The 12,935-nt window shown below is 44.3% G+C and overlaps 1 protein-coding gene across 5 annotated transcripts in view; it reads left to right on the top strand.

The window, feature by feature from the left end:
* The window catches only part of spryd3 (SPRY domain containing 3), a 53,935-nt gene that overhangs the window by 24,830 nt on the left and 16,170 nt on the right, over window positions 1-12,935 (top strand). For all 5 annotated transcript variants that reach the window (XR_003984708.1, XM_030423805.1, XM_030423806.1 and 2 more), the window contains exon 8: window positions 10,641-10,698. Coding sequence is in view for 4 of the 5 variants with exons in the window: in XM_030423805.1 (XP_030279665.1) it covers window positions 10,641-10,698 (58 nt within the window). In the remaining variant the exon portion in view is untranslated. The remainder of the gene's footprint in view (window positions 1-10,640; window positions 10,699-12,935) is intronic.

The following is a 12,935-nucleotide window of genomic DNA, read 5'->3' on the forward strand; positions in this document are numbered from 1 at the left end:
GTTGTCCCATCTACAATTTTGTGACTTTGTGACATCACACTGTGTCACCATGTCATATATTTGGATGATTCATGCCTAGCAGCTAGCTTGGCACGTAATAATTAATTTAACAAAGCCGCTCTTTGGTGGCTGTGCAGGCTCAGAGCGGACGGAGTATTCAGAAATGGGGTCTTAAAGATTAATTTACAGTTATGTCGAGTAACAGTTAAAAGGGCATGAAAGTGACAAAATATCAAGAGATACAAAACACGTTAGTCTCATAACACGATGGCAATTTGATATCTATAAACTGCTGAGCCGTTTTCATAACTTTATTTACTGATTTTTGGCGAAATGCGCTTTAATTTCTAGGAAAAAGTAACATGATTTAGTGCGTTTCCTGAAGAACAGACAGATTTACTTGGCTATTTAGCTCAGTTAGCAGCCACAGCTAGTGTTCCTATTGGCTAGCTGACTCTGCTTGGACCGGGAGCCAAGTGCGAGATATTAAGCAGCAGTTGGCGGTCACTTTGAGCAACATGTTAAGCTTTCTATCCAACAGAAACTCTGCAAATCACAGCGAGTCCACATAGAGCATCAGAGTGAAACCAGACAATATTTTCGCCAAAAAATACGATCAAGTTCAGATTCCTGGTCCGAGCCTCTGCAAATCACCTCTGGATGAAAGGGAAAACACACACAGACTGAGTGGGTGGCGGAGTCGCATCCTCGTACTTCCTGTCAGCGCCGTGCCAGGAGCAGATGACCAAGAAACGAGCTGACAATGAAACGCATTCGGTCGCCGAGAAAGTAGGAAAAACTCGGTTGCAACGTAATATTCCTAGCAGTCTGAAACCCGAGTTCTTTGCTCGCAGGGACGACTTTTTCCTATGTTTACCTAATTATTTAAAGCCCTGGTTAAGTTTAATACATCCTCCGTCGTAGCATTATAAATACATAACAGAGAATACTAATAATAGGTGCGCTTTAAAGCCTCAATTACAGTATACTCCAAATCTACATCCATTATATTTGAATTTTTTCTTCTTCTGTGAATTTAGACTTCATGCACACACACACACATGCTCTCAGTTAAGCACATGCAGACGTGGTCCCACGGGTGAGGAAGACGTTGAGTGGTGATAACTCCAGTCCCATTACCTCCTCAGAGTTCTCCTCTCCTTTCTCTTTGCTCCACTGCTTTTTTTCTCTCTGCATCTGGGTTTCATTATAAAGACATTAAGCTTAAGTCCAGGAGAGGTGATAAAGCAGCAAATTGAATGGCTTGGGTAATGACTGTTTACTCAACAGCAGACGCGAGTTTGCACGCTGGACTTTTTCACAAAGCATCCTGTGGTCAGAAAGAAGGCCCGGCCATGAACACAAATCCTCTCATTAATGCCCCGCAGACAGCCATATTCTGCCCGTCTGTCTGTCTGTCCGTCTGCCTGTCTGGGTCTCACTTTCTGTATGTTGTGGCTGCTGACTTCACTCTTCTCTTCTTCATTTCACAAATCTCCCTCTCCTCTGATGCTGACTTTCTCCGGCTTCTCATCTTTACATCCACAGTAACCGATCATGTCTCAAGGAAAAAAAACAAATTTTAATTCTTGACATGGCGCCTATAAAGACAGTGTTGGTTGCGATCTCACTGAAATATCGCAGCAAATATCGGATAGATTGTTAAATTTGGAACAGACAATAATGTCCCCTCGATGACGACGCTCGCTTGTTGATACAGCAAGCATTCAGTTATCCAGTGAAACATCTCTACATCATGGATCGACACCAGATTTTGCACGGACATCCTGTTAAATGTCTTGATGACTATTGGATTGCCATTAAATTCGGTACAGACGTCTTACGTCCCCATCAAGATGAATTAAATGAACCTTTGTAACTCCCCTCCAACTGGAAAACATTCTATTAGTCCAGTGATTTTGTTCTGCAGAACTGTTGACATTTCCATTTAGGATTTGACCCAACAACTCATTTTTCTGACCAGTGTTTCCGACAAATATTATATTTGTTTGTTTGCCGTTTGTTAACCATTTTAAGGTGCCATCCATGGTCACTTCACTTGTGGACAACCTGCTGCAGCCCCTTGTTGTTTTAGTGTGTATTCGCAAATGTTAGCATGCTAAGATAAACGTTATAAACATCAGCATGTCGACGTCGTCAAGAATATCAGCACGCAGATATTATCGTTGGCCTCCGCAAGTACACGTCTGCACACTCCCAACGCAAAGACGCCAAATAAAGGCAAAGTCGACATGTTAAAATCAAATTAGCTGGTTTCAAAAAGGTGGAAGTAAATTTTTGAATCCCCAAAGCCACCGTTGCCAGTTTCCTGTCCAACAGGGAAGTCTGAGGAATTTGTGTTATGTGATAAGTGCGACTGCTTTGTGCGTAAGGTAAATGTGTTGTTTGTGTGTGTTTTGTGTAATCTTAAGATCTGTTTTGACCCCCCGTTGCAATTTTCTAGACCTGACATGACCTCTCGCTTCCTCTCTCATTCCTCTGAAGATAAGGGACTCCATGAATGTACAGCATGCATATGCTTGGTAGCGCGGTTGTTTTTCATCCGGTACACACACCGGTTGCTAGGCTGTGGGACAAAGAGAGATCTCGGCTTAGTTATGGGGTGGAGGAGCGCGGCTGATAGATGGGAGCGAGGGGGGTCGAGGAGGTGGGGCAGCAAGGTGAAAAGTTGGGAGGTAGAAAAATCAAGGGAAGCTATTCAGAATGTGAAAAACACAGGGAAAAAAAAGCAGGAAAACCCTCATGTCCTGAAAAACAAACAAACCCCCAAAAATCCTGCGAAAAGGGAGAATAACGCTGTGGGAGGATGTGGAGGGAGGAGGGCTGAGAGCGAGGGGAGATGGACGGATAGGTGTCATCCGCGTGATGGAGGTCTGACGGGACGGATACGGTTCAGCCGACATCTGCATGAAGCTGATGTTCTGCATCAGATTAATATATTGACTCACTCTCTGGTCATGCACATAAACACAGTCATAAAGCCAAACACACACACACACACACACACACAAACGCCACACTGTGCACTCTCGCACACAAACAAGACGGCTAAAAAAAAAAATTATAATAAAATGGCTCAAACTGCTCAGGAGGTTGGAATGGAAGTGTTTCCTCTGTCCTGGTTTGCCCTGAGACCAGGTCCTGGGAACAGCTCTCCTCCTCTTCCTCCTGTGACGCAGCAGTCCTACTAACCGTTTTTCACTGCTGCTCTTGTTGTGCCTCTAATTCGGAAGCTGAAAAACACACACAGCACACCACCAGCACAAGAACAGCGGTCGATGTGCTCCTCGGTATAACCTAACGTTGACCTGCGACGACTTAGTGGACTATTCTTTGTCGATTGCCAGCTGGTTTGACAATCTAATAAGAATGTTTTCATCAATTTCAGCAAAGAATGCCAAACATTTGCTGCTGTCAACCCCTCAAATGTTGGATTTTTTACGATTATCTTAGTCATTCGTGATATTACAATGACTGTCTTTGCATTTTGGATCGTTAGTGGGACAAAAGAAGACGTTTGAAGATAACCCAAGATAAAAACCGTCTGTTAAGAGTCAAATTAGTTAAATTAAAGACTCACTGTTTCTGAAGCACGTTCAATTTTGCCTTTTCCAATGAAGAACTGGAGTTTATACAAATTAGAAAACAGCCATGTGACTCCAGGATGCAATTATTTCACACAAGTCAACACCTTCAGACTCATCGGGATCCAATTTGTTGTGCTCCTGTGATGATTGAATGAATGCTGGAAAACAGATGTGCAGAAGTGGAAACAGCTCTGCTAGCGCGGCTCTCGGGTTCGCAAGGTCAGTTGGTCGAGCTACGTAGCGGAGACACGGTTTCAAAACTAATGTTCGCGTCTGTACTGCATTTTCCTGTCACTTTGTCTTGGGGTGGAAGAGTGCAGGGTGTCGGCCGGCGGGTTTATCCTCCACAAAGCTAAAACAATTTTATTTACTGCGAATCTGTCTAGTTACTCTGCCTGTAACTTTACTTTGTTGGTTTATTCTCACTGACCCCCATAGTGTCTTTTTCAATCGTGAAAACTCGACTGTACACTATCAGCGCAGCGCCAAACAAATGACAGGCACAGTTAGCAGCTAGCTTGTGAACATAGTTGAGCATTTAGCAGCTAAAGAGCCAAATAATTCCCCTCAGGGTCTGGAAGAGAGCTAAAAGAAAGTGAAGGAAAAAAAAAAACAGCTTGGCATATCAGCATAAAAGATGACATGTTGTCTTTAAAACTTGTGTCTGCTCCCCCCCAAGTGGCCGAGAGTATTCAACATCCAATGAGATTCCCTTCCCAGATGCTATTATTGACATTGTTTCGTAACATTCTCGAGGCTCATGTTTGACCAGTCCTGCAACAACATCCCCCAATAGTTCCTCGGGCCGCTGGAGAGCATCGGCTCTGAACCAAGCAGTTTTTGGAAGTGGGGCAGGAACCTAAGCTGTATTTAAATCAAAATTTGGACCCAGGTTCCTGCAGGTAAGATTAAGGGGAAATTTGGCAGAAGTGAAGCCCGACACAGCCGCCAACACGGCTGCACACTTCTCCCGACGCAAAGATGCCAAATAACAGAGAAAGTCAATACGTTTTAAATCAAATTTCCTGAAGAGAAGTTGGAGGAAATTGTGTTACTTGATAAGTTTGAATGCTTTGAATGTAAGGTTAATGATTTGTTTTCGTCTGTTTTGCAATCTAAGATCTGTTTTGACCCCCCCGACAGCAATTCCTAGACCCGTCCTTGTTTCCTCCCCCTATTCCTATAAAGATAAGGGTCTCCATGAATGTACAGCATGCATACGGTTGGTAGCGCGGTTGTTTTTCATCCGGCACACACACACACACACCGGTTGCTAGGCTGTATTTGAATCAACACAGGACATATGTTCCTGCAGTTGAAACGTAATAATAGTACTCCAGTGATTGCCAAAAGGTGTATAAATGCAAATTTGGCAGATCCCAAAGCAGAGGCGATGTTGTCAGGACACATTTGGGGGAAAAAACTGTATGAATCAGACGCTGCTACACTGTGTGAACTTTGTCCAATAGGTTCTGCCAAACACTCAGAACAAAACAACCCTAGTGATTTAGCAGTTTTATGCCTTTTGTATCAAGAAGTTTGCATATTCGCTCGCATCCATAAAAAGCGATGAACATGCCCTGACAGATACGCACGGATGGGCTGTTGTTCTCTCCTCTCTGCAGTCAGATCATCGGCTAATGTCAGACGGTTGTTGTTATCGTGTGAAGAGCTACGTCTTAGCCCGATGACACGAGGTTAAACAAACAGACCTGCATTAGTTTCCTACACCGTCTCTGCCCAACCCCTATAGGCGAGGTTGTGTGGGCACGTACAAAACAAAAAAAAAAAAAAAAAAAAAAGAAAGAAATGCGCTACTTTCCCTCCCTACAAGCACACGCACACACCCATACACTCGCATCCGTTTGTAATTCATGGCTTAAACTCAAGTGATATTTTTAGACAGTTCTGTGATAACCGCTGTAGATGATGGGTATCTGTTCCACATGGTTCCCCCGCTCGGCCCGCACCTTTCCGCTCTTACTCTTTCAGACTTGTTTACTCTGCCACCGTGTGGAAATGCAGGCTGCTCTGATGACACCGGTGTAGCAGCTGTGGATCTGATATTGCAGGCCTTTGCTCCACTGTGCAGTATTTGTTATTCCTAGATGCAGCTTGCGTTTTGTCAGATTAGGTTAGTAGTGACCGTGTTCTGAAAGCTTATTGTACGTGCGAGTGGACCGGCCGGTTAACGCGGTGTTCTCCGTCTTCAATACATTCCTTCATATGTTGATAGGAGGAGGAGTGTAGGTGCGATCTTGTGGCGCCGCCACTGATTGAAAAACACAAATCACAACATTAGCTGTTGTCATTTCTAGACCACAATCGGCTGGAATGTTTCTTTTTATCTGAGGTAAACCTGCTCCAAGTCCCGCAAGATGATACGATCTCCTTTGCACAATTTATGGGCAGAAACAAAAAAACCATTATAGTCAGTCAGAGACGAGTCAGAAGATTAGGATCTTATTTTTACACTGTTAGCTTGTTTTTTCAGGTACTTAGACAGCCTGTCTAAAAATGTTCTGCATTTATCAACCACACAAAACGCTAAATAAAGATATCATGGTGGGTATTTCAGGTATTACGTACAGCAGTGATTGTCAGTTTGCTGCCACGATAACCAAATGTTCCTACCGGCTAATAAACTTGTGACAGCACTGGTTATAATAATCACAACAGGATTTTTTTCAGTGCAGTTTACTGCAAATGCAAAGCAAACTTCTCTGATTGCTGCAGCTTTGCATTAAAAGCATTTAACCGGTGAAATACGCGTTGACTTTTAGGCTTGTCGCAGGAAATGCAACATGTTCAGTGATGCTGCTGCATGTAGCGGACACCTTGAGTTATAATTGTGATCGTCATTTGACTTGATATTGATTTAAGAACAAGAAGCTAAGCGACGGTGGGTGTTATGGTCAAGATACATAATTGTGTGTGCTCGAACACTGTAACACCGGCAACATCAGCTACCACGGCAAGCCTACCAATGACGTTACAGGATGGAACTTGGGAGATTATTCTCAAAAGTTAATCAATACAGCAGAATATGAACACATTCAGATAATTAGCGCATCCAACATTAGGCTACACACTAGTGGAAGAGGCTCAGTTTACTCTGAGAGTGATCGTGGCTTTGCTTGCCAGCCCATGACAGTGAGCCAAAAAGTCCAACTCTCCTCTCGGTGGACGCACTATGACACCGCCCTGCTCTCAGCCTTGTCATTCCCTGAGGGCTGAGAGCAGCACACAGGCTAGATTACGGGGATGTAACTTCTGAGTTGTCAGAGAATCACTTAGCTTGTCGATTATAAGCAAGAGGCGTCACTTGGCTTTATTTTTCTTGGCCAGCTGCTCCCAAACTGAGTATTTTTGTTCACTTGCTGGGATTCCGAAGACTCATCCTGCTCCTCGTTACTAAAAAGGAGATACCATAGAGCTGAAATATTGTAAAGCCTCCTTCTCGTTGTGCAGAGAAGGGCGTGCTGCCTCAGTTTCCTCACTTTACCCACTATGTTTATTTGTTGAAAAGAGCTCACTGAGTGGATGTTTTTGAATTGGAGATGATGGACACAACAATTACCAAGAAGACGGCTATAAAAACAGACATTTAAGGAGTTGATCCATTTGTCAGACCCAAGTCTGCGGTTTACATTAAAGCACCATAAATCCACCCCGCTATTTGTGCAGTCGTCCCTAATGTTGTCTTATTTCAGAGAGTTCCTCAAAATGTCTGATCAGATCAGGGGGCTGCGGATCATCAATCAGGGAGCGAACACCCAGACGCTCCTCTCCTCCTCGTGGAGATGCAGCCCACATGCCAGTCAGCCAGAGGAATCCTCCGGCTTGTGGTTGAGACGAGGGGGAAGAGGAGCAGACTTGGCGGATCAGGAGTTTTCAGGCTTGGAGCAGTAGCTGCATTCCTCCATGTCTCTCTGTCTTCCTCTGCTGATGTCTCACTCCGTCCTCTCCTCCCTCTCTCACTTTCCCCCCATCCATTTCCATTTCCTGTTCCTCAAGCCCCAATGGGGTTGTCAGACAGTATCGTTGATGTTTCCCTGATGTCTTGTCCTCAAATGCTGCGCACTGTCTGCCTGGCCCGACCGAGCTGCCGGTCTGCGTCGTCCCCCATTACTCATTTCTCTGCTCCACACAGGTGCTAACAATGATAATTACATCTGCCCATTTTTTTTTTGTCTTTATGCCTCCACGCTGGCGGCAGCTTGGTGGGAACAATTATGTATTCGGGTTGTCCCCTCCCTCCATCCAGCCGTCTGTCTGTCCCTCCCATTCTTGTGAACACAATATCTCAGGAACCAGAGCAAACCAAATATTGGCCAAAGGTCACTGTGACCTCGTAATCTCACATGTTTCGGTCCATAACTCAGTAATTCATACACTGCCTGTGACAACATTTCACACAAACGTCTAATAGGATGATATAGTATCATAATATCTACAAGGTCAAAGTTCAACTTCAGTGTGACATCATAATACTCATGAACAGATCATATTTTGTGTTCCGTTCAACACTGAATTGATGACACTAAACGTGGGTGTCCACCATGAAACTGTGGAGGAGATTGTCTGTCTGTCTGTCTGCGTCTGTGCTGCCAGGTTCAACATGTGTGTGTTCTATCAGAATCAGCTGTATTGGCCAAACATGAACACACACAAGGAATTTGACTATTTTGTTCCCTGGAAATTATTTGCTGGAATCAAACATGCGAACGGTAGTGATAACTTAAGACCCTTTTTTATTAAATTCCTCAGAAGTCTTTACCTTTTTATATACTATGATTCTGGGCAGAGTAAAACTGTAACTTGACTGGTTAGCAGAGTTATACAACCGCCAGGCAGTAATTCTAGTTGAGTGATGTATTGTCTCTTGTCTCGGTGTCTACATCAGTCATCATTGGCCGTTCTTTTGTTTGGATGAAATAACTTTTCCCCTCACTGCGACTCGCCAAAGGCTGACTTTTTCTTCTTTTTTCTGCAATCCTGTTCATAATTTGGAATTTCTTTGACCTGAGACTAAATGAAAGTATTTCTGTTGCCCTTTTTTTAGTCTGTGAAAGGAGCGGTATGTAAGATGTGGCTGGAATTTTGGTTTAAAGCGTTGGAAAAATGGACTAACATTGTCAACAGAGTGTGAAGCAACAAGTGTTGGAGGTTTTGTGGACAGACATCTATGTACTCTGCTCAAGATGTCTACTGGAGTTAGCATGCTAACCAGCTAAGCCCGACCCGTCCCGTCTCATTATACCACTTTGCTCTGAGTCCAATAGCCCCTGTGGTAAATTAACAAAATGTCAGAGAGTCATCGTTAAGCACACTTCCTTCAAACTCGACATGAACTAAATAAAACACAACAAAACACTGGTGGTTTGGCTTTTCCACAATCACCTCTGCTTTGGTTGAAATAAATCCTCGATTCCCAGAGTAAGATGTGAAAATATTCCAGATCTACATTCTGTTTTAATTGCTAAACATGTCCGTCTCTCCTGTTGCTTCGTCTCCAGTCGCACGCCTCTCCTGTCCCTGCCTGACACGTCTTGTCGTCGCCATAGTTCGAGCCGCTGTATCGCCGCTGTATCGCCGCTGTACTGTGACTCCTGACGCCAAACTGAGCTTGGTCGCTCTGGGAGGCTGTGTTCTGTCCCGTGTTCACTCTCAGGTCATACCGCCAAATCCAGTCGAGTTGAGCCCCCAGTTATCTGTGGTTTCGGCACTCACGAGCCACTCGCGTCACGGCTAACTGAGCGATAAAGTTAGCTAACGGCAGCAAGCTACAGCCAAAGGATAGCGAGCTGCAGTTGTCTGTTATTCTGGAGATTCGCTACCTCAGTGTTTTAGAGGTGCTTTTGGAATTCTGGTCATATTCTACAGATTGCACCTTTGTGTCCTCCTCCTCCTCCTTCCTCTATTGTTCAGTAATGTGTTTCTGCAGTGATGGAGGTGCAGCCTAGAAAACAGATAAAAATCTCTGGTAATTACCTCTGAGTCATCCTCAGATCTTATCCAAAAGTTGGCCCTCTACTTATTTCTGTTGGCATGGTGAAACCGTGAAGAAAGGCAATCATACTGTACATGCAGACAGATGAGGAGGGAGACGGCTCGACGAAACTGACAGATATCCAAAATAGAAAGGAATCATCTCACTCATTAAAATGTTAATGTTGGTCAAAGAATACAACAATATTAATTAAACCTGTGCTGCAGGGAAACCATGTTAAACTGCTCTACGCTGTAATTCAGAGTTTATTGACAGACTTTGGATTTCTCCTCGCGTTGAAGCGGTGAGCGGGGTGTCGTACAAGCGATAGTCTGCATTTAACCCTGTCATACATGGTGTCCACTGCAATGGGCAGATGTGTGGAGTAGGAGTGGGTAAAAATATCGATACGGCAATATATCGCGATACTTTGCCGCCCAATACAATATCGTTTTTTCAACTCCAAAGATGGTTTTAAAAAAAAAAAAAGATTCATGTTTAGACGCGTTGTGAATGCAGTACGACCTCCGTTCCTCCACTCCGGTAGGTGGCGCCGAAGAGCGACTCTGCTGTGCGGCGGGTGTATTTCTGTAGTAGAGAGAGTGGCTGTGGTCTTTGCAAAATGGATGGCAAGTTAACAACGCCTCCGCAATTTAAAGTTGACGTTTGGAAGCACTTTGGCTTCAAAGTTAAGAGAGATGGCAAGAACAACGAGGTGGACAAAGAGAATATTACTGCCCGGAAATTTCATGGGAATAAATAAAACGGAGAGGCTGTTTTGAATGAAATACTTTTGACTCAATTTGTCCTCTGATCAATATCATCTGATGTACATATACAGGTAATTGTGTTTTCATCTTTATTTAAATCGCGATATCGTGATACGTATCGTATCGTGACCAAAGTATCGTGATACGTATTGTATCGTGAGGTTCTTGCCGATACCCACCCCTAATGTGGAGGCCGTGTTTTAACCATGTAAGCTCGTCCAAAACATCAAAACGTTTGTTTGTGACCCGCGTCTGTTTGTGTCTGTGCAGGACTACCCCAGGAACAGACACCCAGGATGGAGCCGAGGCTCGGTGGCGTACCATGCAGGTGAGATTTCTAGCTTATTTCTCTTTCCATCTGTCGCTCTGTATTTCGTAGAAAGAGGATGGTTTGGAATTTCCTCTGTCGTCTTGTGATAAAACTTCCTCTAAAGCCTCTACTGTATCTGCTGCCTTTTTTTAAGATGCAAACATCACAGGGCACCGGCCTCAGCTGGAAGTCAAGGTGGCTTGCACAAACAGAGATCAAGGAGGATTGTGGGTAGATAAAAGAGGAAAAAAACCAGATAAAACAGACGGTGACAGCATCAGAAAGAGGATGAGGATCATATCTCCATCTCTCTCCCTCCCTCTCTCTCTAAATATGTCTCTCTGCATGGCTCGGGGAGAAAAAAAAGAGTTTATTTATCTTTATCTTTTTATGCTTACACACACACGTTCAGTCTTGGTTGTTTGCGACGACAGGCTTGTGAACATAATCTTTACGGGCATCTGCACTAAACCCCCACAGCTCCCATTCCAGGCCTCAGCACCCCTCACTATCGGTGCTAAGAGATAAGCTATCAAACGCTAGCTGCCATGATATGAGAATAGCGGCAGCTAGGTAGGTGGTTGTTATTACAGCGTACAAACTATATTAGGTTGCTGCCTCTTTATCCGACAATCCACTGTCACAGTCAAGATCTCGTTATTCCCTATCGGAGCGAAGCGGTTAGGATCTAGCTGCCTTCTATCTGCAGTATCTCCGTCTGAAGCGTCCCATTGTTAATCTCTCTTACAGGGGAATTTCAGCTGCTCTCGCTCTGAGTGATTCACACGCCACACATGTCACTTTCTGTCGTATGTTTTTCCCCACCAGGAAATGTGTATGATTTCATTTATTGAGGAATGTTTGTGTACTGTTCTTCCAGCTGACCTCCAATCAGCCATCAAAACACATTTTCTTGTTCACTCCGCACATTCCATTCGTGTTTTCTAGTCGATGTTTCTGGTCGTAAATCCCGGCGTCCCTCAGCTGATTCCATTTATGCTTTTAAGATACATTAATTATAGTAATAACAGTTGATGCTGCGCGTCCTGCCGGGGTCTGTCGCTGACTGACAGACGAGACCAGTCATTCACGGGGGCTCACCGTGCCAGTCCCTCAGGTCTAGCGCTGCGGTCCGCCTGGTTTGGCCGCCGTCCGACGGACACCACAGAAATGTGCGCGCCCCAGCACAGCTCCCATTAATCTTATTTGTTAGAGACTAAAATGATGTATGTGGTTTTCCACGCTGTGCACTCGAGGTTTGCCTTCCCTAAGGTGAGGCAGTGATCCAGCTACTTAATATCAACAGTGAGGGCCTCCTCTTCATGCCTCTCCTCCTCATCCTCCTCCACGCATCCAAGATTTTCTCTACGCGGCGCAGGAGCCTCATGAACTGCACGTGGACGCTCTCTGGCAGACCGACAGAAACTCAATGTATACACAGTATAATGTACCCCAGGTCATATAACCACAGCAGAAATTACTTAAAGAAGGAACGACTTTAGCTTTGTACCCTCGCTGTGAGCCAGGAATGCTGTGAAGAGGCGTTTCTGTTGCATGTGGTACCTCTGTTTATTAACTTTTATGGTTCGTTTTTTTGTATTTGACCTCCGTATCTAAAGGGGGCAAATGTCTGCCAGGATTTTCTTGGCAGGCGTTAACCTCGTACAGACTGCTTATACTTTTATCGCGCTCCATGCTGTTCCTTAACGCACTGTGACTGTTTGTAATGTTTTTATCATTAGCTGTCAGTGGCTGCAGATGGTTTTCCCGAGTTATATTACGCAGCCTGGAGGCAAATACATAAATTACATAATGAGTCAGTGCAACATCATTGCTCTGCTTATTTATTCTTTGCGTTAACAGTTTGACTTCGGAGCGCTCCTCCTCCCAGCCTGGTTTGCGGTACATTGTGTTGGACACGCGACCGGTGTTGACCTGGATCACATGTGACGTGTATTATTGACTTTTAAGTGAAACTCTCACCAAAATGCAACCTAGGCTTTTTTGTGAATATATATGAGTCAAACCTTCGTGTAAAAGCATAATTAAGACGAAAGAGGCACTTTTAAGATTTAACGTATTTTCGTTTTCAGGCAAGCTCATTTTCAATGGGAGTGCTACGGGCACTTTTACACTAGCATCAATTTCTCTATTTTTAAAACGCTAAGAAGACTCGACACAACATGAAACTTTTCTCGTAGTATCACCAGGGTCTCTACACATGAACACGAGCATTGAGAACATTGTTTGTGTAC

The sequence above is a fragment of the Sparus aurata genome, chromosome 7, assembly GCF_900880675.1.
Source record: "Sparus aurata chromosome 7, fSpaAur1.1, whole genome shotgun sequence".
In the NCBI taxonomy this organism is placed as follows: Eukaryota; Metazoa; Chordata; class Actinopteri; order Spariformes; family Sparidae; genus Sparus; species Sparus aurata.